Source organism: Aedes albopictus, chromosome 1 (assembly GCF_035046485.1).
Source record: "Aedes albopictus strain Foshan chromosome 1, AalbF5, whole genome shotgun sequence".
Classification (NCBI taxonomy): Eukaryota; Metazoa; Arthropoda; class Insecta; order Diptera; family Culicidae; genus Aedes; species Aedes albopictus.
Genome location: NC_085136.1, coordinates 295,115,450 through 295,142,360, shown reverse-complemented (window position 1 = coordinate 295,142,360; position 26,911 = coordinate 295,115,450). Strand labels below are relative to the sequence as shown.

The following is a 26,911-nucleotide window of genomic DNA, read 5'->3' as shown; positions in this document are numbered from 1 at the left end:
ACACAGAGGGCAGTGATGGTCTGTGAAGGTCTTCTAGGTTCAACAAAGGTCTGCGAAAGTCTATACGGAAGCTAGAGGATTCGAATGGCAGTCCAGCAGGGTTCCGTAGGTCCATGCAACAAACAGGGACTCCATGCTGGGCCCAGTACTTTAAAATGTTTTATAACCAGGCTATATTGAACCAAGTGCCATTTTGGGACCGCCATTTCCCACTGTACAATGTTTCGATTCCAGTCTCAACAACCATGCAAAACACCGGACAAAATAACTCTCGAAACACCAAATCCCTAAAACGAGAACAACACTCTCGAGGGGACGACGACGCATAAAACAACATTGCATGCTATTTCCCACGCGTCGTTCCATTTTTACCGGGCAGCCATTGAAGGCGATGACGATGTCGTCGCCGGTTGGGGTGGGGGTGACGACGGCGTTGTCGCCGATTTTCCTGCCGCAGCATCGCCGTCGTCGTCGCCGCCGCCGTTTTTGCTGCTGTGGCAATGATTGTCACTGACGACGACGTCGACGCCATTGCTGCCGCCGCCACTAGCCACAGCAACGCTTCGTTCCACGTGATTCACTTCGGTCGGATCTTCTGCCGACATTTTCACCCACACTACACTGCACTACACTGTCTTCGTGGTATTACCACAGAACTGTTGAGTACAACAACAGCAGCGTCACGTAAGGTCGGCCTCCCGCTGCCGTTGTCGCCGCAGTCGTTTGCTAATAATCACTTGCCGTCGTCGTCGTCGTCGTCGGGACCTCCGGCGACGGTACAACCTGACGACGACACACTACACTTAGGAGGACTAGAGACAGACACTACTGCACCACTGACTAGCACGGGGCAACTATTTCTGTGTTGGGATATTAACAGCTTCGCTTCTTATCCGTACGTTTCGCGCTTATTGCCCGTCGTCGAAGGTATCAGCCACATCTCCTGCTGAGAGCCGGTGCCCCGCAGAAGGCGCCGGAAATTGGGTTCGTAACGGGGAAGTTGTGCTAAGTGGTTGCATTGAGCACTGGTAGCTGTACTACACATTTCATTCACGTTGCGATCTGTTGGTGGATGCTGGATTTGAAAATTGCTTCGTTACAATTAAGGTGGGAAATGCAAGCACTTTTGCTGCTAAATGGGGTTCGTCATAAGGAGCGATTCATTGATCGGATTAGTGTGTTAGGCTTTTAAGAGCAGAGGTTTTTTAGTTGCAATAAAACTTAAGAATGGTGTCAGAATCAGCTGATAGCAAATATATTATCTAAATATAGTATATTTTCAAAATTGGCCAATGAGCGTAAAAAGCTCTCAGGTAATAATTGTGAATTTGTTCAAGGATTAATGACCAGCGAAACAACTTTTTTTTCAGTGAGGATTTAACACTGAAAACCTCTGTTCTTGCAAGCTATTCTACTATCGCATGATGACTTTAATTAAACACAAACTGAGCTCCCGCGCATTAAATATTGATCCAGTTTTTTTTCGCTTCACTTGTTTGATCAACACACGTGCGTAAAAGCACCACCCACGCCACACAATACGGTCATTTTATGCACGCACGCACGCATGCACGAAAGCACGAAACGTTTTTATTCACGACAGCAGCAGGACACCGCACTCTCCCGCTGAACAAACACACGCACTTGTTGTCGATGCGATGTCCTACGCGCGTCATGCGATACTGGGCGGTGATCCCGACTCGACCCAACGCACGACGACCGGGAAGATAATCAAGTTATGTAAGTTCTCCGTCCTAACGACAACGCACCGCACCGGCTCGGGCGGTGGGAGGGCTTCCACACACAATGCGCGTCAGTCACTACACCGGTAACTGACGACGGCTACGACGACGGAAGTGGTAGCAGCTGATGTAGTTCATCTTTGCGGTGGCGGTGGTGACTGGTGAAACCTGCAATGTAGAACGAAAACAGAGAGAGAAAATGGAGAAAATATTATTTCTGCTAATTTACTACGGCAGGAGGGCAGCTATGGATAAGCTGAAGTGGAAATCGTAAATGGGACCATGTTGTTCTTTTTGGAGGGTGGTTGAAAAAATATGGGCACTGTTGTGATTTAATTATACTGAGCCTTCATGACAGGGCTACTGATTCGTCGTTACATCATTCATATTATTTTCTGCTATAACTAGGCGGCGTAGGCGGTGGAGTCTCAGATAAAAATATTTGAAAATGCCTTCATTCAGATTGGAAGTAAAGCTCGTAGGTCCCGTCCCTTCTTTTCCTTCTAAACCATAGGAGGGAAATCTGCTCAACAGACACCCGAACAGGAAGGTCAGGGTAGTGTGAGGTTAAGGCCGTATTCTACAACAAAAATAAAAGCCAGGACTACTCTCTGCTCGACCCACTAAACAACATTCCTATGGTCGCCAAGCCCTTCGTCTCTCCGGAACCACCAAGAAGGCATTGTTTCAGAGATGGACTAGTGCACAACGCACCCTCGAGGTTAGCTGCGTAGCCTGCATCAACGAACATCGATGTCTCGCTTTGGAGAGTTCATCACGGTAGCATGCTGGCGCTTAGCCAGTTTTCCAAGTGGTCCTCACCACTTCCTTTGTCCTCGGAAGGCGGGCAGGGTCAACCCCACGCCCGTGCCTAACTGTTTTGCAGACATCAAGAACTGATGCCTACGTGCAACCAGATCTGACCTGCTGAAGGCAAGGGTATCACTACCCTTCAGGCCCTATAAGCTGCCCCAGAAGGTTGCTGACAGTAGGGTCTCCACTTGCCCCGGCCCTTATCAGGGCCCCTTGCCCAACCGCGGGCTCGGATCTAACCCAGTGGACCGACGTCACGACAGCAACGCTACCAGGACCCCCTCTCCGCGGCCACTTAATCGCTGTAAGGGTCGATTTCGACCGCAGGACACCGGTATGACCTACGAAGCCGACTTCGAACCCCTGGACCACCTCTTGTACCGTATCCGAACTAGCCATTCTCCGAGTCCACGCGTCACCTCCTCTGTAGCTCCCAGACGATGTGGGTGATAGCCGTTGAAACGGCATTACAGCCAAACTCATCCCTACACATCCTCTGGACAAGATTGTCCGAAGTTGTGTCCTCCCCGCATGTGGCAAACATGCGGTCACGTATTGTGCGAAAACGCGGGCAGACGAACAAAACGTTTCCGCCGTTTATTCCAAACCAGCACAAACCAGACATTCGGGAGGACCCGCATGACCGAAACGGTGTAGATACTTTCGGAAGTAACAATGGCCTGAGAGAACCTGTGTCGGATGTAACGTTACTTCCCAATGCGCCTATTGATATAACTATCCACCCTCGGAATCAATCTTTCTTTGGTGGAACTGTCCTACGCTCACTGCCCTTTGACCATAGACGCTATCCTGGCAGACCTGCGTATGCCGCGCATTTCGAAGCACTCCATGTCCCCCCTGATAACGATGTCGATAGGCACCATACCAGTGATGACGCAGAGCGCGTCGTATGACACGGTATGGTACGCGCTCGCAGCCCTCAGGCACATAAGCCTGTAAGTACTTTCCCCAGCTTTCGTCGGTAGCATTCAGTACTTAGCGCAGTGCCGCACGCTGGACCGCCATACCTTAGTATGGACGTAGTGACATTAGCCAGAAGCTTGCTGCTTACTGGCGTACACCGCAGAGCTATTGGACATCATCCGGGACAGTGCCGCAATAGCTGTGGAGGCTCTTTTACAGGCATAAATAATCGACGTGGCTACCGAAGGTAAGCTTATCGTCAATCATCATGCCCAAGTGTTTGACGGAGCGCTTTGACAGAATAGTGCACTCACCTGCACTGATCTCCGCTTGCTGCTCTGACTTCCGGTTGTTAACAACCGTCACCTCGGTCTTGTGGTGAGCCAGCTCCAGTTTCCTGGACCTCGCATCCTGGCAGCCACGCCTCCACAACCTGTCGGTAGTCAACTTCACCTCCTGGATCGTTTCACCGTAGACTTCGAGCGTGATGTCGTCAGCATAGCCGACAACCTCCACTCCCACTGGGTACTCTAACCTCAACACCCCGTCGTACATGACATTCCATAACACCGGACCCAGGATGGAACCTTGCGGGACTCCTGAGGTTATGTGAAAGCACTTCCGACCCACCTCAGTGTCGTAGACTAGTACGCGATTCTGAAAGTAGCTTTCGAGAATCTTGTACAAGTACTCCGGTATCCCCAGACGCAAGAGCGCATCGGCAATAGCTGGCCAACTGGCGCTATTAAACGCGTTCCTTTCATCCAGAGTCACTACTGCACAGTAGCGAATCCTCCTTTTCTTACGCTTGAATGCTTTCCCGACGGTTTTTGTAACCAATAAGATAGTATCTACGATCGACCTCCCCTTCCAGAAGCCGTACTGGCTACTCGAGAGACCATTCACACCCTCGATGTGCCTCAACATTCTATTGAGGATGATTTTTTCAAGCACCTTCCCCGCCGTGACGATCAAGCATATTGGTCTATCTGCTGAAGGGGTCTCCGGGTAGTTTCCCCGCCTTTGGCAATAGAACCAGCCTCTGCCGCTTCCAAACCTCTGGGAAAACTCGCTCGTCCTGGCATTCCTACATAGCAGAACTGAACATCTCGGGAGCCTTTGCGATAGCTACTTTCAAGCCCAAGTTCAGAACTCCGTCCGGACCTGGGGCCTTACTTACGCTAAGAGACTTTGGTATCCCCGGAAGTTTCACATCTGTGACCCTATCCTCATCGTTAGCCCCAGTCATCGGCTGTCCTACGAAAGGAGGCCAAGGACTAGGATCATGATGCGGAAAAAGTCCTCCAATGATCCCCTCCAACATTTCTGGAGATTGCTCTGTAGTAGCCATCACACCTCTCGTTTTGGCCATAACGATCCTGTAGGCATCACTCCACGGGTTCGAATTGGCACTCTGACATAGACCCTCAAAGCAGGCGTTTTTGCTTGCTCTTATCTCGGTCTTAAGCGCGGCTTTTGCAGCGGCGAACATCACCCGCCGTTCGTTTCGCTCTTCCTCAGATTGCGCTCGCTGCATCCGCCGCCTAGCCCGTAGGCAGGCGCAGCGCAGGTCCGCAATCACGTCGGTCCACCAGTAAGTCGGTGGCCTCCCATTTCTAGGGTGGACTCACCTAGGCATGGTCGCATCACACGCACGTGAGAGCACCGCTACCAGCTCGTCGCCGTCTAAACCGAATAAGTTTCGCTCACGGCGGAGCGCCTCCCTAAATACCTCTTCGTCGAAGTATGATGTCTTCCACTTACGAGGGCTTGGCCTTGGCCTAGCCGCCTCTTCTTCTATCTGTTGTCTGCTGTTGTTGTAGTCGATACTGTAGCGAACCGCCAGGTGGTCGCTGTGAGTGTAGCCATCATCTACTCTCCAGTTCGAACTACTTGTTAGGCCAGGACTATAAAAGGTCACGTCAATAATTGACTCCGCTCCGTTTCGACTAAAGGTACTCTTGGTACCGACGTTAGCCAAGTCGACATCTAAGATGGCCAGTGTTTCTAGCAGGATCTGACCCCGCTGGTTCGTGAAACGGCTTCCCCGGCTTGAAGTCACCCGCTATTACCACCGGCCTTCGCCCTGTTAGCACGGTCGTTAAGCGGTCCAGCATTTGCGTGAACTGCTCGATCGGCCACCGCGGAGGTGCATAACAGCTACAGAAGAAGACCCCGTTTACTTTGGCGACCACAAAGCCCTCATAGGTAGAACACACCAAATCCTGAACGGGGTATTTACCCGTCGTTCACATCGTCGCTATTTTTCTGGACCCATCCGCGACCCAATTTCCGTTACCTGCAGGTACTCGGTATGGCTCCGCTATGATGGCGATATCCTTCTCCCACTCAGAAACCGCCTGACAAAGCAATTGCTGAGCTGCGTTACAGTGGTTCAGGTTTAGCTTCATTACCTGCACTGTGATTTGTTCACTGTGACTTTCTTGAAGGTCGGGCACCCTTTGACCACCCGTTAGTTGCCGGTTATTCACGGATTTCCCGGTACAAATCAAACAAATGGGTAGACTCGTGCAGCCTTATGCCTTATGGCCTTCGGCGTCGCATCTCCTACACAGTTTGCTTCTGTCAGGGTATTTGCAGTCTAATGACTTGTGTCCTGGTTCCAGACACCTACACAGATAAAAATAATGAGATTTACACGTCATGTAAACTTCATTTTAGTCATGTAAACTTACTGTTATGATGGTTTACATGATATACCATGTAAATTTGCGTCATATGTCATGTAAACACTCAGAGTCATGCTGAATTACATGACATATAATGTAAGTTTACATGATATTTTATGACATTTACATGATATGTCATGTAAACTTCTGTGATATCCCACGCTCCAATCATGTGCATCATACGTCACACAATTTTACATTCTTTTTTCGATCTGTGTAGAACCAACCTTTGATGGCTCGTGGAAGGTCAGATGAAATACGCACCAGCCTACCTTGATTCTCCCTACTTTTTCGGACTTTTTACGTCTGCCACAGGTAGCTGAACCAAAGTCCGCTGACCCTAAGGCCCATCACGACCTGCGAGTTTTTCTTCTTCCTCTTCCGCTCTACTTTCGTTCATGGGGGACCTACCCCTTGGCCCTTGGTTCACCCTAGTCTGTGGATGATGTGGGCCTAATAACGGTCGCATCCCCCTGTTTCCTTCCGTCCGGGACGGGCCAGCCTTTTCAGGCTCCCAGTTTTTCGGGCCGCCTGACCGGGGTCCGACTTGCCGGCATTACTACCGACCTTCGGGGTTAGTATATTTCTAGCCTTGCGGGCACCCCCAGACGGCTCCTCACTTGACTCAGCAACCTCGATCGCGGACAGCCCTTCTTGATTACTCGAGACTATTGCCGAGCTATTCGACATTATCTTTTACAATGCCATTATCGCCATGCTTGCCCTTTTGCAGGTATATTCCACGTAGCTTCCGAATTTCAGCTTATCGTCGATCATGACCCCCAGTTGCTTCAGTAAGCGCTTAGGGTTGATCGTGCAGCTGTCTGTGGTGACCATTGCCTTCTGTTCAGACTTGCGGTTGTTAACGTTGCGGTTGGCGGTTGCGGTGCGTGAGTGACAGCTGTCTCGACCTCATTCAATCCACCACTATGCCAATTGCGTGCGTTGCTGTCAGTTACACTTCCTCTATCGACTCGCCGTATACTACGGGGGCAATATCATTGGGAAAGCCGATCAGCTTAACGCCCGGTGGCAGTTTGAGCCACAATACGCCATCATACGCCGCGTTCCATAATACCGGGCCCAGGATGGAAACCTAAGGTACCCCCACGATGATGTTGTGGTTGCTCTCGCCTTTCCTTACTTACCTTATCGATCAGGTCAAGGCCGGGGTGGCCTCTGCTGTACATTAGTAGCCGCCTCCATTCCACTCGGTCCATGGCTGTTTGTCTCCAGTTCCGCACTCTGCGTAGAGTCCGCAGATCGTCCTCCACTTGGTCGACCCACCTAGCTCGCTGCGCTCCACGTCTTCTTGTACCGGTCGGATGACTCTCGAGAACCATTTTAGTCGGGTTGCTATCCGACATCCTGATGACGTGACCCGCCCACCGTAGCCTCCCGATTTTCGCGGTATGGACGATGGTTGGTTCTCTCAGCAGCTGATGCAGCTCGTGGTTCATTCGCCTTCTCCAAGTCCCGTCTTCCATCTGCACTCCGCCGTAGATGGTACGCAACACCTTCCGTTCGAAAACTCCAAGGGCGCGTTGGTCCTCTGCACGTAGGATCCATGTTTCGTGTCCATAGAGGACGACCGGTCTAATCAGCGTTTTGTAGATGGTTAACTTCGTGTTACGGCGAACTTTATTCGATCGTAGAGTTCTGCGGAGTCCAAAGTAAGAACGATTCCCTGCCACAATGCGCCTCTGAATTTCTCTGCTGGTGTCGTTGTCGTCGGTCACCAGTGAGCCCAAGTACACTTAATTCTTTTTTTACACGACTTTTTTTACGCGATTTTTTTTGCACGACTTTTTTTACGCGATTTTCTCGAAGTTACGCGACTTTTTTTACGCGATTTTGGTCATTTGCGGAGAACAAATCGCGTAAAAAAATTCCTTTGGATTTTTTTGCGCGATTTCTCGAAGTTACGCGAACTTTTTTTACACGATCTTTTTTTTGCGCGAACGCATCAATCGCGTAAAAACAGAATTTAGTTGACACGAATTCTTCAACCGCCTCGATTTCATCACCGTCGATATGAATTCGGGGTGGCGGGCGCGGTGATTCCTCCCTGGAGCCCTTTGCCATCATGTACTTTGTCTTCGACACATTAATGCCTAATCCGATTCGCCTGGCTTCACTCTTTAGTCGGATGTACGTTTCCACCATCGTCTCAAATTTACGAGCAACTATATCAATATCATCAACGAAATCAAGCAGCTGAACGGACTTAGTAAAAATCGATCCACTCGTGTTTATCCCCGCTCTCCTAATTACACCCTCTAACGCAATGTTGAACAGCAAGCACGAAAGACCATCACCTTGCCGTAACCCTCTGCGAGATTCGAAGGGACTCGAGAGTGTCCCTGATACTTGAGCTACGCACCTCACTCGATCCGTCGTCGCCTTGATCAATCGTATCAGTTTATCCGGTAATCCGTACTCGTGCATAATCTGCCATAGCTGTTCTCGATCGATTGTATCATACGCCGATTTGGAATCGATGAACAAGTGATGTGTGAGCACGTTGTATTCGCGGCATTTCTGCAACACCTGGCGGATGGCGAACATCTGGTCCGTTGTAGCGCGTTCACCCATAAATCCAGCCTGATATTGCCCCACGATCTCTCTTGCAATCGGTGATAGACAGTGTAGTGCTATCACTAGTGCTTCTCTACCGTATTTGAGAAGCTCGCTTGGTAGTTGATCTGCTCCCCTTTCCTGGTGTCATAGGTTATCACCCTTTTCTGGAAGTAGCTCTTTGAATTTTCAAGAGCTCAAATCTGAAGAACCGAATGTCAGTTCGCGCTGAAAAGTTTATCGATTGGTTACCACCAGCGGGTCATATCTTCACCTTAAGCGACACGCTATTGCGATGAGCTCATCGTTTGTTACCGGGGCGACCCCGCTTGTCCATAGGGGACTGGGCCCATCTCTTGTGTGGTGGAACGTTTCCACGACTTTCTGCAGCATCTGAGGGGGGGGGGGGAGTTGGAGTGTTGGGTCCGTTAATGGTAAATGGTGTGATTGCTTCTAAACGTTCACTGCACTTTCGTGGAAAGAAGTACGCATAACACAGCACAGTTTAAACATCATTATACGAGTAAATTGGGGCTGCAAAACGGTGAGTCGATAAGGAGAGCATCCAATATAGCTCTGGTCCTCACAAGTTCCTACCTCATGCTTCCACGGGTCAAGCGATGACAAAGACCGCCAGCTAAGAGTTGTGTGCTTAGCTGGTAGTGCAGCCTGGGCACTGTTGTCCTTCTGACTTCAGCTAGATTGAGGAGGTACGATCCGAGTGTCTGTTCACCAAGAAGGTGCGGCTCAAACAGCGTCTGTTCTGGCATCCAGCGGCTGAGTAAGAAACGCTGCACCACGCCCAGCTAGATCCAAGGTGGTAGCCCCATCAGCGTGGTCGTCCCAGTGTTGGTTGGGACGTTAAACAGAACTGGCACGATGGCCCTCCGGCGAGACAGGAGTGTTGGCGTAGGCCCAATAAGCCACCCGTAAAAATCCCCATTGCGAATAACATAGGAGAAAATACGACTCGATACAATCGGCAAAGATCCACGCGACGAAATAAGGACTACGGTTGGAAACTTGGAACATGGAATTGCAAGTCACTAGGTTTCGCAGGATGTGACAGGATAATCTACGACGAACTACATCCCCGCAACTTCGACATCGTGGCGTTGCAGGAACTTTGTTGGACTGGACAGAAAGTGTGGAAAAGCGGGCATCGAGCGGCTACCTTCTACCAAAGCTGTGGCACCACCAATGAACTGGGAACAGGATTTATAGTGTTGGGCAAGATGCGACAACGTGTGATCGGGTGGCAGCCGATCAACGCAAGGATGTGCATGTTAAGAGTTAAGGGCCGTTTCTTCAACTACAGCATCATCAACGTCCACTGCCCACACGAAGGGAGACCTGATGACGAGAAAGAAGCGTTCTACGCGCAGTTAGAGCAAACATACGATGGTTGCTCGCCGCGTGACGTGAAAATCGTTGTCGGCGACATGAACGCGCAGGTAGGAAGGGAGGAAATGTACAGACCGGTAATCGGGCGAAACAGCCTGCACGCCGTATCGAATGATAACGGCCAGCGATGCGTAAACTTTGCAGCCTCCCGTGTGGTATGGTAGTCCGAAGCACCTTCTTCCCCCGCAAAGATATCCACAAAGCCACCTGGAGATCACCCGACCATCAAACAGAAAACCAAATCGACCACGTTCTAATCGACGGTAAATTCTTCTCGGATATAACCAATGTCCGCACATACCGCAGTGCGAATATAGATTCGGATCACTACTTAGTAGCTGTATGCATGCGCTCAAAACTTTCGACAGTTATCACCACGCGTCGAAGTCGAACGCCGCGGCTCAACATCGAGCAACTTCGTAACGTAGAAGTGGCTCAAGACTACGCGCAGCAGTTAGCAGTGGCCCTACCAACGGAAGAGCAGCTTGGCGCAGCTACACTTGAAGATGGCTGGAGGGACATCCGATCCGCCATAGGTAGTACTTCGGCTACAGCACTAGGCTTCGCGACTCCGAATCACAGAAACGACTGGTACGACGGCGAATGAGAACAGTTGAAAAACGAGAAGAATGCAGCATGGGTGAGGATGCTGCAGCTCCGTACGAGAGCGAATGAGGCACGTTACAGACATCAACTCCTAGTATAATTTACAATAACTCAAATAAATAATTTTAAAACTTACATGCGTTTCAAACCAATATAGATTGTATGAATATTTTGTCAAATGTCACCTATTTTTGTTTTTATTTTCAATACAAAATATTACTATGTTTTACCAGTTTTTTTTATTGTATTCAGCGGCGGCAATCTGAAACCTATAACCATTCCAATTGCAAGTAAACCCGATGCTCAAATTAAGTCTCCTTACAAACCCGAATATTTGCAGAATGCTTGACAGAATGTAACTGCTGAATAGAAATCAAATCCGAACCCTTTATAAATCAAAACCGATATACTTTTAACAATCTGGAATATTTCGGTCATATCAACAACAATATATAAGTTAGTTTCCAACTTCCGTTTCAATCTTATAAAATTTTATTCTAAGCCAAATCCAATTCAAATCCATCCAAAAGAAATCTAAATTAAATTCAAATCCAAACTAAATTCCATCCAAATCGAATTTAACTCCAACTCAAACCAAATTCAGCCAAAAAAACTAAATCCATTCCAAATTCAAGCTAAATCCAATGCCAATCCCATCCAAATCCAATTCAGATCCCATCCAAATTCAGTCCAAATCCTAATCCAATCCAATCAAAATGCTATTCAAATCCAATCGTAATCCTATTCAAATTTATTCCAAAACAAATCTGGATTCAATCCAAATTCCATTCAAAATTCAATTAAAATATATTCTAAATTCAATCCAAATTGAAGCCAACTCCAATCAAAATCTAATCCAGATCCAAATCCAATCCAAACCAAATCTAGATTTAATCTAAATCCATTCCAATTCATTCCAAATCGAATTCAATCAATTTCAATTCAAATCAAATCATAATCCATTCCAAATGAAATCCAAATCCAGTCTTGATTCATTCCAAATCTAATTCAGATCCAATCCAAACCTAATCCAAATCCAATTCAGATTTAATCAAAATCCACACCAAATTCAATCCAAACGTTATCTAAATTACACCTAAGTACATACTAAATTCCATCCAAATCGAATGTAACTGTAATTCAAACCAAATCTAGTTCAAACCAATCAAAATTCATTCCAAATTCAAGCCAATTTCAAGCCAAATCCAATGCCAATCCCATCCAAATCCAATCCAAATCCAAATCTAAATCCAATCCAAATCCAATCCAAATCCAATCCAAATCCAATCCAAATCCAATCCAAATCCAATCCAAATCCAATCCAAATCCAATCCAAATCCAATCCAAATCCAATCCAAATCCAATCCAAATCCAAATCCAATCCAAATCCAATCCAAATCCAATCCAAATCCAATCCAAATCCAATCCAAATCCAATCCAAATCCAATCCAAATCCAATCCAAATCCAATCCAAATCCAATCCAAATCCAATCCAAATCCAATCCAAATCCAATCCAAATCCAATCCAAATCCAATCCAAATCCAATCCAAATCCAATCCAAATCCAATCCAAATCTAATCCAATTCCAATCCAAATCCAATCCAAATCCAATCCAAATCCAATCCAAATCCAATCCAAATCCAATCCAAATCCAAATCCAATCCAAATCCAATCCAATCCAAATCCAATCCAAATCTAAACCAAATCCAATCCAAATCCAATCCAAATCCAATCCAAATCCAATCCAAATCCAATCCAAATCCAATCCAAATCCAATTAAAATCCAATCCAAATCCAGTCAAAATCCATTCCAAATCCAATCCAAATCCAATCCAAATCCAATCCAAATCCAATCCAAATCTAATCCAAATCCAATCTAAATCCAATCCAAATCCAATCCAAATCCAATCCAATCCAAATCCAATCCAAATCCAAATCCAATCCAAATCCAATCCAATCCAAATCCAATCCAAATCTAAACCAAATCCAATCCAAATCCAATCCAAATCCAATCCAAATCCAATCCAAATCCAATCCAAATCCAATCCAAATCCAATTAAAATCCAATTAAAATCCAATCCAAATCCAGTCAAAATCCATTCCAAATCCAATCCAAATCCAATCCAAATCCAATCCAAATCCAATCCAAATCCAAATCCAATCCAAATCCAATCCAATCCAAATCCAATCCAAATCTAAACCAAATCCAATCCAAATCCAATCCAAATCCAATTCAAATCCAATTCAAATCTAATCCAAATCCAATCCAAATCCAAATCCAAATTCAATCCAAATTCAATCCAAATCCATTCCAAATCCAATCCAAATCCAATCCAAATCCAATCCAAATCCAAATCCAATCCAAATCCAAATCCAATCCAAATCCCATCCAAATCCAATCCAAATCCAATCCAAATCCAATCCAAATCCAATCCAAATCCAACCCAAATCCAATCCAAATCCATTCCAAATCCAATCCAAATCCAATCCAAATCCAATCCAAATCCAATTCAAATCCAAATCCAATCCAAATCCAATCCAAATCCAATCCAAATCCAATCCAAATCCAATCCAAATCCAATCCAAATCCAATCCAAATCCAATCCAAATCCAATCCAAATCCAATCCAAATCCAATCCAAATCCAATCCAAATCCAATCCAAATCCAATCCAAATCCAATTCAAATCCAATTCAAATCCAATCCAAATCCAATCCAAATCCAATCAAAATCCAAATCCAAATCCAAATCCAATCCAAATCCAATCTAAATTCAGACCAAATTCTGACCAAATTCAATCCAAATCCAAATGCAATTCAAATCCAATCCTATTCAAAACCAGTCCGAATCTAATCCAATTTCAAATTCAATCCAATTTTAACCAAATCTAGATTCAATTCATACCGAATTAAATCCAAATCCTTTCCAAATCAAATCTTAACCCAATCCAAACTTAAATATAATTTAAATGCAATTCAAGTATCTACCAAATCTCTACCAAAATTAATTCAAATCAAAACAACTCCAGCTGAAACCAAATCCAGTCCAATTCTAATCAAAATCCATTCTAAATCCATGCCAAATCCAATCCAAATACTATCCAAATCCAATCTGGATTCAATCCAAATCCAATTAAATCCAATCCAATCCAATCCAAATCCATCTCATCAATTCAAATCTCATCCAAATCCAATCCAAATTTATTCCAAATCTTATTCAGATCCCATCTAGATTCAATTAAAGTCTAATTCAAATCGAATCCGATCCAAATCTACTCTTTGGTCAATCCAAATTCATTCCAACAATCTAGATTCAATCGAAATCCTATCTGAATCGAACTACAATCCAAATCTAATCCAAAAACAATCTCAGTTTAATCCAAACCCAATCCAAATAAATTCTTTATCCATCCCAAGTCCAATCCAAACCCAATGTAGATTAAATCCAACTTCCATCCCAATTCAATCCAAATCTAGTTTGAATCTTATTCAAACCAGGATTCAAACCCATTCCGAATCCAATCTAAATACAGCCTGGATTCGCTGGTTGGGTCACGACTGCGCCCCGATTAGCGAACCGTGTTCGTTCGTTGGGTCAACTGACAACTGATCAAAATGCTCTAGACACACGCAAGTGATGAGAAATACGTCACAAAACACTCACATACTTGCACAAACGTTCTGTATATAAGAGCTGCCATGCGGCGGCGGTCAGACGTCAAACTCGTTTTGACATCGATTTTGACATTGACAGTGCTTTTTAGTTGGGTTTTGCCCCAACCAGTGAACATTCAACCATCGAGACAGTCCATCTAACGAGCCACCAACGAACGAATCGGCACTGTATAATCTAGTTTTATTCCAAATCTTTTCTATATCTTATCGAAATCTCATCAGATTCAATCCAATGAAAACCTGATCTAGATTCAATTCAACTTCAAACCAAATCAACTGCAAAATCAATCCAATCCAAATTTAATCTTGATCTAATCTACGTACAATCCAAATCAATTCCAAGAATAATCTAAATTGAATCGAAATCCTATTCAAAACCAATAGTAATTCAATCCAAATTCATTCCAATCCATATGCATTCAAAATCTAATCCAAAACCCATATAAATCCATTCTTACTCCAATCGAAATCTAAGTAAAATATAATCCAAATCTAGTCTAGGTTCAATCCAGATCCATTCCAAATGAAATCTAGATTCAATTGATCGCCTATCCAAATTCAATTCAAATCTATTCCAAGTCCAACCCAAACCAGGATCAAAACACATTTCAACTCCAGTCACAATCTACTGAAAAAAAAAATCAATACAATCCAAATCTAATCCAGGTTAAATCCAAATCAGTTCAAAGTATAATCTAGATCGAATGGAAATCCTATTCGAATCCAATCGAAATCCATTCCGAATCAATTCCAAATCCCATCCAAATTCAATCCAAATCCAATCTCGATTCAATCAAAATCAATTCAAATCCATTCCCAATCCAATTGGGATTCAAATCCTCTTTAACTCCGATCCAAATCAAGTTTAGAATCAATCAAAATTCATTTAAAATTCCATCAAAATCCAATCCAAAATGAATCCAAATAGTATCCGAATTTATGCTTGTTATGCACTTTACTGTGTATAACTGTAATTCATTTTCTTTAACTGCCAACGTAGTTTTCTATTCAGAGCTATGTAATGGTTTACTGATTCCGTAAATTCCGTTCGAAAGTTTTATTTACAATTAACAATTGTCCACATTTGTCCCACACAATAATGGATGTGATCAGCGTCCAAATATTTGTGTGTTAGTTTGCATCAGCAAAATTACCAAATTTATTGCCATTTCCATATTTATTTTATTCCATAGCTTTCTTCGCACCTGTTTAATGAATCTTTGTATTTGATGCGTCCATTGGTATTATGAAAAAAAATACTACAAACCTTCAGATTTCACTGTTTCTGTTTTTTTATGGCTAGGTACCCACACGTCCTGCCTTGTTTTATTTTTATAGCGACAGATACCCACTCGTTCTGCGCCTTCAGGCGAAGTACCCACTCGTCTTGCCTTTCTGTTTGATTTAATTTTTCATAACTGCAGATACCCACTCGTTCTGCATTTTTATGGCTAGGTACCCACACGTCCTGCCTTGTTTTTATTTATATGTATATTTTGAGCGACAGATACCCACTCGTTCTGCGCTTGTAGGCGAGGTACCCACTCGTCCTGCCTTTTATTTAATTTTCAATCATTTACCGGCGGCGGATACCCACACGTTCCACCCCACCATATTTGCTTCTTCAAAATCGTCCATTCGAATTACCGATTCTACGTCACTTATCACCATCTTTTTATTAACACTGTCCGCGTTAACCAAAAGTTAAATTAAATCACTACCGAGCCGCGCCATGTGGTATACTTCGATTTTTTTCCAAATTCTAAATTCGATTTCAAAATAAACTTTGAAACACGCGTCCATTTCACGAAATCACAATTAAGTTTGTAACGCGCGTCCGTTCGTCAGAAACATCGCCAACAGAATGCGGGAAGAATCATACGCGTATCTTCCAAACCCAATTCAAAATCTATCGCTGTTTTGCTCATACACACTGTCCTCATGCTAACCGACACCTCTACAATATATCACACTCTTTCTCTCCGTTCAATACACGCACACTTACCACCATCATTTAGCTTGCACGACCCAACATCCAATCTGTTACTTTTCCTCTTTCTCCTCAACTGTTTCCTTTCCTTTCATTCATCTGCCTTGGCATGAATCGGGTAATCATCAAGCAAAGCAAGCGCACGCATACAACTCAGCACCATCATCATAATGATCAATGCATACCACAGCCATTCTAGTACTGTCTGCAAACACGCTCAAAAGATTTCAATCAAGGATACCATATTCACTACAGTGCGGAACAGGCAGAACTCAGTCTTCCGGATGAAGAAGCGCCAGCAGGAAGAACGAGATCGCGAAGCGATGGAAGAGCTGTACCGCGCTAAGGACACGCGAAAGTTCTACGAGAAGCCGAACCGCTCGCGCAGAGGCTTTGTGCCACAAGCCGACATGTGCCGAGATAATCACGGGAATATTCTCACGAGCGAGCGTGAGGTGGTCGAGAGGTGGCGGCAGCATTACGATGAGCACCTCAATGGCGACGTTTTTTTTTTTATTTTTTTTTTATTTTATTTATTTATTTATTTACTTTTTTACAGGAGTAGGAAAACCCCCTGGAGGTGAACTCCTTTCAAGTTCCTTCCTCCAGAAGGCACAAAACCTCTCATCTTTCCATAGTATCATATGTTTACAATTTTACAATTTAATTATTTCGGTACGCAGTGGGGTGGCGATGCTTGGTTCGTTGAGTAGCGGTGGGTGGCGGTGGGTGGCGGTGGGTGGCGGTAGGTGGTGGCGGTAGGTGGTGGCGGTTGGCGTTACTAGGCAGGAGGAGGCGGATGAAATAAAAAAAATGCGTGTGTTGCATTAGAATTGATTGAACTTGTTTGAGCATATGCGTATTCGCGTGCAGCTCCCAGTGAGATGAATCTCTTTGAAGGGAGCTTTTAACGACAGTTTGCAAAGATTACACTGGATTCACATATTTATAGTATATATCTCGAGAGTTGATTTTTAATCCATAAAATTACACGATGTTTGAATCGACGGGGATTTTGTTCGGTCCTTATCTGCATTGGCAAGGTATTATATGTTGTTTTGCCATAGTATCTATAAGACTTCTTCCCGTATTCGGTATTTGGACGGCTAATAATTAGGGCTGGCGGATTCCTTGTTTCGTAGCGATGTGAAGTGCGTGGGAACTCTTGGTTATGAAGTGCGGATGGATTGTTTAACAGGTTCTGAATTTGAACTAATGTCTGCAGATCTCGTAAAGCAGCAACTGGTAATACTGATTGATCAACCTCTGAATACAAATCAATGGTTGAATACAGCCTTGGTTTCTTGTAGATCACCTTCAGACAACGATTTTGAATTGTTTGAATCAACTTAAGTTTCGCTTTGCTAGCTGCACCCCACACTGATACAAGGTAGCTGATTTTAGATTGGACGAAGGCATGATATAGTAGCAGCAACTGTTTCTGTGGTACGAATTTGGATATTCTCCATAATAGTCCGCATGTTGTACTGATAGTGTTACGAAGTTTTCCAATGTGCTCACTCCAGGACAACGTAGAGTCAAGTGTTAGTCCCAAGTGCTTGTAGCTTTCGACCTCTTCGATCACAGTAGAGTTTACCGTGAGGTCAAAGTTCCTGGTAACGGTAAGACGGGGCGAGTGGAACAAGATGTATTTAGTTTTGTTCAAATTCAGTGAAAGTAGGTTTTCAGAAAAGAACTCCTCAAGTTTTTCCAAGTCTTGCTTCATCAAATGTATGATTTCGTTTACGTCGTTAGATATGTACGATATAGAAGAATCGTCGGCAAATAAACGAGGTTTCCCATGCAGCGGAAGCCGTGGTAAGTCGTTTATGTAGAGTAGAAACAGAAGTGGGCCCAGATTACTGCCTTGGGGCACTCCTACTGTTAGATTCCTGTGGCCGCTGGTCTTTTGTTGCACCGTCACGTATTGCGTCCTTCCAGATAAGTAGCTATGTATCAACCTATTTGCAGATCCGCGTATACCATAATTATCGAGTTTGTGTAGCAAGACTTGATGGTCGATCGTATCGAAAGCTTTTTTGAGGTCAAGAAATAGAACTCCAACTATTTTTCGGTTATCCATTGCATCGTAGATATCATCGACTACTTCACTGGTTGCAGTCAACGTATTCGAGCCAGCACGAAATCCATATTGATGATGATAAAGGACATCGTGCATTCCAAAAAAGTCGGTAAACCTCTCAACAAGAAGTCGTTCGAGCACTTTGTTGAAAATGGAAAGAACAGAAACGGGTCTGTAGTTTGACGGGTCCTTCTTACAACCAGACTTATAAATTGGAATCACTCGAGCAGCCTTCAGATAGTCTGGATAGGAACCATGGTCAACGCTTTCGTTGAATACACCCGTAAGAAGATCGGCGAAAAAATTGAAATGATTTTTCAAAAATATTGCAGGAATCCCATCTGGTCCAGCGCTCTTCTTGTTGTCTAGTTCTTTGATCAGCAGAATCACTTCCTGTTTCGTTGCGGGCTTCAAGAAAATGGAGTTGCTGACAGGCCGTAGACTTCCAAACTTGTTGATTTCACGTTGGCTCGGGATACTAGAGGCTAGCTGGGGTCCTATGTTGCTGAAGAACTCGTTGAAAATTTCGGCAACTTCTAGGGAATCTTTTATCCTACGTCCGCTGTATTCAAGTTCAAACTCCTGATTCGCATCTGTATTGCGGCCCAAGACTTGATCCAAAATTCTCCACATATTCCTCGGATTTGGGTCACGGATAAGATTACTGTAGTATGATCGCTTAGCAAATTCTTTTGTTCGCTTCAGCAATTTCGAAACATGGGCAAGTTGTTCACGTATACGGCTATCCTGGGGATATCTTTTACTTCTGCTCAAAATCTTATCTTTTATCTGCATTTGTTTCCAGAGATCAAAAGTCATCCAGGGACACGAGCCTTTGATCTTTGCTTGTATAATTACTTTCTTCGAACATTTTTCTCTCAAGTCCTGGTATAGATTTATGACGAATTCCAATTTTTGAGTTGCAGACAATCCGGGAGGAAAGCTACGTACTGCTGAAGCAAAATCTTCATTGAGTTTTGTGTGATCAACTATTATTTTTTCCAAGGTGCGGTTGCTAACGACTCTAGAGTTCTGAAACGTTGAAAGCACCCAACAGTGGTCACTAATGTCCGAGAATATTGTTTCATTTATTACATGTTGAAGTAGTGACTCGGAACAAGAAACATGATCGAGGATATTATCGCTACTAGGTCTCGTTGTGTACGTGTTTGTAACTTTAAAGTTGTAACAGTTCAGTATATTAAGGTAATCATCTACTTCTCCGTTATTTCTTTGATTGACGGGTAGATTGACATCACCGACAACGACGCACGAGGAACCCTGTTTACTTGATGACAGGATTGCATCCAAAAGCTCAAGAAATTGAGATGTGTTGAAAGATGGTGGTCTATACATAGCGTGAACATCGAAATGGCTGCCCTTTAGCATAATGCGTAGGTGGATGCGATGGAATCCACAAAACTGTTCATTTGAAACTTCTTGATACAACAGAGATTGGCGAACGTAGACAGCTAGACCTCCACCACCAGATTCAGTTCGGCATGAAAAGACCGCATTATAACCGTCGATGTTGTACAGTTGGCAACAGTTCTCCTCTAGCCAAGTCTCTCCGATAACTACAATATCTACCACTCCAGCATAAACTGACAAGAACTCTTTGACATAGTCTAGTCTCTCAAGCGATTTCATACTTCGAATGTTGAGTTGAAGGATTCTAATTGATACACGGTTCGATACATTTGCTAGGTTTTTATTCAGATCAAATACAGAATTGAAATAATGATTTTTGTTATCGAATATGGAAAAATATCAGTGACGACAAATTAAGAAAAACAATCAACCCAATACACGTTTTGCTGCTGGCCCTTGTGGTGACGGGGTTGAGCTGGTGCCGGATGTATTCAGTAGACGCTTCTGAGATACTTTCGAGAGTCCTTCCAGGTCCTTGCTAGAAGATATTTGTTCCACTTTCGCTCCATCATGACGTTTGACCAAGACTTTTCCATCTCTGCCCATCCAAACATATTTGAGATCCAATGAAGCTTGTAGGTCCTTGGTTTTCTTCAAAAGATCTTTCCCGTAAGATGTGATTTCATCACGAATAGTAATCCGATTCGCTGATCCAACAAATGCCTCACAGACCGCTGACGCCAGCAAGTACCGAAGGTGGCGTGGTAACAGATCTAGGAGTATGTGCACAGGACGAAAGACTTCCGGCCCCTGACCTTCAAGAGATTGAGGAGGAGGTTGGCCGATTGAAAAACAACAAAGCCGCTGGAGCAGATCAACTACCAAGCGAGCTTCTAAAATACGGTGGAGAAGCACTGGTGAGAGCACTACACTGGGTCATTACCAAGATTTGGGAGGAGGAAGTATTACCGGAGGAATGGATGGAAGGTATCGTGTGTCCCATCTACAAAAAGGGCGACAAGTTGGATTGCGGGAACTATCGCGCGATCACACTACTGGGCGCTGCCTACAAGATACTCTCTCAAATTTTATGCCGCCGTCTATCACCGATTGCAAGAGAGTTTGTGGGGCAATATCAGGTTGGATTTATGGGTGAACGCGCTACAACGGACCAGATGTTCGCCATCCGCCAGGTGTTGCAGAAATGCCGCGAATACAACGTGCCCACACATCACTTCAAATCGGCGTATGATACAATCGATCGAGAACAGCTATGGCAGATCATACACTGATACGATTGATCAAGGCGACGATGGATCGAGTGATGTGCGTATTTCGAGTATCAGGGACACTCTCGAGTCCCTTCGAATCTCGCAGAGGGTTACGGCAAGGTGATGGTCTTTCGTGCTTGCTGTTCAACATTGCTTTGGAGGGTGTAATAAGAAGAGCGGGGATAAACACGAGTGGGACGATTTTCACGAAGTCCGTTCAGCTGCTTGGTTTCGCCGATGATATTGGAATCACCGCGCCCGCCACCCCGAATTCATATCGACGGTGATGAAATCGAGGCGGTTGAAGAATTCGTGTACTTGGGCTCACTGGTGACCGCCGACAACGACACCAGCAGAGAAATTCAGAGGCGCATTGTGGCAGGGAATCGTTCTTACTTTGGACTCCGCAGAACTCTACGATCGAATAAAGTTCGCCGTAACACGAAGTTAACCATCTACAAAACGCTGATTAGACCGGTCGTCCTCTATGGGCACGAAACATGGACCCTACGTGCAGAGGACCAACGCGCCCTTGGAGTTTTCGAACGGAAGGTGTTGCGTACCATCTACGGCGGAGTGCAGATGGAAGACGGGACTTGGAGAAGGCGAATGAACCACGAGCTGCATCAGCTGCTGAGAGAACCAACCATCGTCCATACCGCGAAAATCGGGAGGCTACGGTGGGCGGGTCACGTCATCAGGATGTCGGATAGCAACCCGACTAAAATGGTTCTCGAGAGTCATCCGACCGGTACAAGAAGACGTGGAGCGCAGCGAGCTAGGTGGGTCGACCAAGTGGAGGACGATCTGCGGACCCTACGCAGAGTGCGGAACTGGAGACAAACAGCCATGGACCGAGTGGAATGGAGGCGGCTACTAATGTACAGCAGAGGCCACCCCGGCCTTAGCCTGACCGAAACAAAAAAACGAGTAAATTGGTTTGTCTAGATAAAACATCTCCTCTCCAAAAACGAAAATGCAACTGACCGTCGTCAACCATTCCCTCACATACCCATGACCACTACGTTCCAGGTCGATGGCTTTTGAATCCCTCCTCCATCCAGTTGTGTATAAATCACTTCACCACGCTCCCTGATATCTAAGTATCTCTGCTGCGCTGCTGATGCTAACACCTCCAGGACATGAGCCAATTTTCCCACTCGCATCCAGCGAACCGTGACCGGCAGCAAAACGTTGATGATGGAAGTAATGGCGTATTTTGTTCTACCCAACCAGGGACACACCCACACCATTGGCAACGAAGACGACGACGTCCAATAATGGTCCCTTTTCGCAACCATTCATTAGATTGGAGCAGCAAAGTTCTCGCCAACTAGGAATGCGCGCACCATAATGGGTCGAACGATCGGAACTCGGGAATGGGGGTTGACAAAGACTAATATCACCGTCATCCTAATTTGGTCTGAAAAGGTTTCCCGGAGTGAAAGTGCCAGTGGTGCAGAAAAGGAAAGCTGCAACGTCCGGCCATTTGGTTTGCAAACTCGGGGTAGAAACATTGAACGAGAGAGTACCCTTCGGTAATCCGCTGGAACATTCCCACCCAATTGTAAATTCATTTATCAAAAATGTCCCCATTTATCTCTATTTATTTATAGCGTTTCAAAAAGGGTCAGATTCCAGGGGTCGAAAGGTTGATGATTTTTTTAACAGTTCGAACCATCTAAATGATTGAAACCCATGTTGGCAATGTCCGTAAAGCTGCCTTTTAATGGAGGGAACTGAAAATGTTGACCGTTTAAGATCGACTGGGAGTCAGGGAATGTAATGTTTTAACAATTGAGTGACTTTTAGATCTAAGCCTTATACAGTTATGTAGTGCCTTACGGTAACAAAAATAATATACATTTTTCTGAGAAACCAATTCATTTCTCTTTCCAGTCTTTGAGTATCGACCACTTCATCAAAAAGTTGAATTTTCATCGTTTATTTAGTTATTTAAAGGATTGTCCAACAATCATGTGTCTTCATGTGTTTTTAATCTTAATAATCTTTTTAATGTTTATGGTTTACCTATTACAAAATCACAAAACAAAACTGTTGCAAACGAATTACAAACTAACATGCTAAAATGATTTATTCACACTGTGTACTATATTTACATATTACAAACAGAAAGGCTAAAATATAAACGACTCATAGAAAATTCATCATTTTCCATACCAAAATCAGAAATTGCCAATAAATAAGTAAGGGTGGGAGCAATAATAAACTATAAGATTTTCATAAACAAATCAAAAAGTACATAAATAAATCAAAATTTCCCATAAATAATTGATTTTCGAGCAATAAAAAATGTCGGAATTTCCACAAATAATTCAAAAATTTCTATAAATAACTACATTTTTTCCACCAGAAAAGTTTAAATTTTCCATAAATAAATCTGATTTTTCCATGAATAATTCAAAAAATCCCAATTGAAAAACAACAAAAAAGCAATTGAAAATTTAGCAATATGTACGAAACAATGTGTACAGTAAAAGTTTCGGCCGAGCCATGCGGCGAAGCCGCATAGAGGATTGAGGAACTGAGGCGGCAGAAGGCCGCCGAAGTTTCCGAAATCCGACGCGCCGTAACTGCGTCGATTCGGATCTAGGCAATCCACAGATCCAAGAATTTGCCCGGTAGAATGCGAACAGAGATGTTATCCCTTTTTAAAGTCCGACGAGCGTTAGCGAGTTCGGACAGCAAGCGATTGTCTGTTAAATTGCACACATAGTTTCAGTCTTTCTAGCATAATAGTTCTGTGATGTAGTTAGTTCGAAATTTTTTGTTGGAAAAAATGTAGTTTTTTATTGCAATTGTTGATTTATTTGTGGAAATTCCGGCATTTTTTATTGCTCGAAAATCAATTATTTATGGGAAGTTTTGATTTATTTATGCGTTTTTGATTTGTTTGTGGAACTTTTATAGTTTATTATTGCTTCCACCCCTATTTATTTATTGGCAGTTTTCGAATTATTTATGGAAACTTTTGAATTTATTATGGGGCGTTTAATTGGCTGCCAAACAGAAAATATCTCAATCACGCGGAGAAATCAGAACAATTTTCATGAATTTGATCAAAACGAGTACAAAGTGGGCCCTTAATTAAAGTTTCTAATAAGATCGCTGGATTTCCCTAGGAATCAAATAGAGCCCTGCAAGGAAAACTTCTCGTTGATGAGAGGTCTTCCTACACAGTTTAAAAATGTTAAATCATATAACCTGTAACAAAAGGACCCCGTCATGTCGCACACATTTTCCCATCAGTTTTCAAATTTACGGCTTGCTCTCAGTATGAATCTTGCGTTCAATATTTCATACAAGAAATTGTTCACTGTAAAATTCAGTGAAACGTATGTCAAATTTGTTTATGTCGTGTGTAATTTTCAGAAATTTTTGCTGTGTAGGTTCCCGAATCTGTAGGTATATTTTGAATATATTTTTTTATAAAAATCTTGTTGGGAATTCGCTCGTGATTTTCAAAGGAATTGTTCTCCAATGATCTAGGGAGATTTCCAGGAAGCTTGAGATGAATCTATTAAAAATCAGCATGCCTACTCGTTTTGGAAAACAAAATTCCCTGATTTTTTTTCAGCTTTTAGGAAATAATTCCAGCAACAAATATTTCAAAGAATCCAGCAAAATGAATGAACTACCAAAGTTTGAAGAAGTTTGTTAGAATAAAATTTAAAAGAATTTTGTGGTGGCATTACAGGAGAAATTTTTATCTGAGCTTCTGAAAAAATTGAGTTTTTGGTGGAATTTGCAGATGAATTTAAAACAGATGATTGAAAAAAGTATTATTATTAATATGCATTGAGACATCAAAGCGATTTTTCGAAAAAATTTCGGCACAATCAATGATTTGTTGAAAAAAAAGAGCTGTTTGCTACATTTCAAGAAAAATCTCCGTGGGAATTTTTGTCCCAAGTATTAGCAAGTTTGATCTAAAAAGTTCTTTTGGAGATCTTTTCAAAGTTTATTCTATTTTTGTAAGAATTCCATTTGAGCATGTATCCTGAACCTTAAAAACTTATTGAGATGCCCAGATGCAGAGGGATGCAAGTGACCATTTTGTCGATTTTGAGCTGAATATATAAAAAAAAGGTTTTCGGATTTCAAGGTTTCAGGAACTTTTTTTAGAAGAATACAATAAATCGGAGGAAATTGGGTCCATTTATAAACTCCCATACATTTTTTATGGGATGAAAAATTAGTGAAAAACTTTTTACCTCATTTACTTGAAAGTGAGGTTTTGTCACTTACACCCTTTTGCTTCTAACCGCTCAATTAAAAACTAAGAAAAAATATTCTAAATTATTATTTGTGTTTCAGAAATAATAATCTGAAATTGCTTGTAGAAAAAATGTTTTGCCATAAATTGATTTTTATGTTACGCCAAAATGAATTCCTTAGCAATGCAATGCTTACAGAACCTCCTGCAGTTACTTGTGGAGGTAAATATTAAGGATAAATTTCCAATAGGATGGTGCCCAGACAATATATAAGCAATTACACCGGATTTTCTCTAAGAGTGTCACCAGATAAAAGGAATTCTATAGGACATTTTTTCTGGACTTGCTGAAAATTCTTCTTAAGTAGAAGTACTCCATGTTGCAAAAGCAACTCACCTGAACGGACTCTACAAGCAAGTGTCGAAAAACAATGTTCAACTTCATTTTGAAATCCACGAGTAGATTTCGAAAACCGATGATCGAGGCCATTTCGTGTCTCTTTTCTTACTGCTCATTCACTTCTGATCCTTCACTGCTCACTCTTCATACCTCAATAATCATCACATGTTTCGTTCCAGTCTGTTTCACTTCTATACGCATTCTCTTTCCTATGCTCATACCTGCTTCCCAAGCAGCACACAAGTCACAAAGGAGTGTTGACAGCACAGTTTTTTGGTTGGACACGAGTCATTTTCAAGTTATTCTGCCTTTGAGTTAGAATTACATGAATGTAGCTCCTATACAACCAAAAACCTACGCTGTCGACACTGCTTTGTGACTTGTGTGCTGCTTGGGTTACTTCGCATTCACTCCTCATCTCTCACAATTCATTGATCTCTCTTCAATTCTCACTTCTCACTTCTGACTGTATCACACTCCTTTCCTTTCCCATTCCTTTACAGTTTACTTGTCATTTTCCATTGATCCCTCACTACTGACTTCTCATTGCTGCACATCCCTCATTTCTCATCCCTCACTGCTCGATTCTCACTCTTTGCTGTTCACTTTACTCTTCTCTTCTCCCTCTTCACATTCACTTACTCCTTACCCCTCACTCTTCACTGCTCACTCAACGTTACTCACTCTTTATTCCTCTTTTCTCACTTCTCACTCCTTCACTGCCTATTCCGTACTGTTTACTTCTTACTTGCTCTTTACTGCTCACTTTTCACTGCTTCACGCTCGTTACTGTACATTCCTCGCTGCTTACTATATACTCCTCGCTTTTCACTGCCTATTTGTCACTCCTCACTTTTCACTGCTTATTCATGTCTACTCATTTTTCACTACTTTTTTCATTGTTTTTTTTTTTATTTAATTCAACCTTCAAATTCACTCATCATTACTAACTCTTCATTATATTCATTCCTACTCACTTTTCCACTGCCTATTCCTTACAGTTCACTTCTCACTGTTATTGCTCATTTCTCACTGCTTTACGCTCCTTACTGTTCATTCCTCACTTTACTTCTTACTCCTAACTTTGTACTACCCACTTTTCATTCCTTGAGTTTCACAGCTCATTCTT

General features: G+C 43.4%; 1 protein-coding gene across 3 annotated transcripts in view; it reads right to left on the bottom strand.

Annotated features, from left to right (window-relative positions):
* LOC134285708 (cGMP-specific 3',5'-cyclic phosphodiesterase-like) overlaps window positions 1-26,911 on the bottom strand; it is a 425,298-nt gene that overhangs the window by 360,333 nt on the left and 38,054 nt on the right. Inside the window, exons 2-3 of one of the 3 annotated variants that reach the window (XM_062847023.1) lie at window positions 1,430-1,910; window positions 373-1,075 (exon numbers count right to left, since the gene is read on the bottom strand). In XM_062847023.1, coding sequence (XP_062703007.1) covers window positions 373-605 — 233 coding nt within the window. In that variant the 5' untranslated portion in view covers window positions 606-1,075; window positions 1,430-1,910. The remainder of the gene's footprint in view (window positions 1-372; window positions 1,076-1,429; window positions 1,911-26,911) is intronic. The other 2 variants (XM_062847024.1, XM_062847025.1) reach the window with 2 other exon arrangements.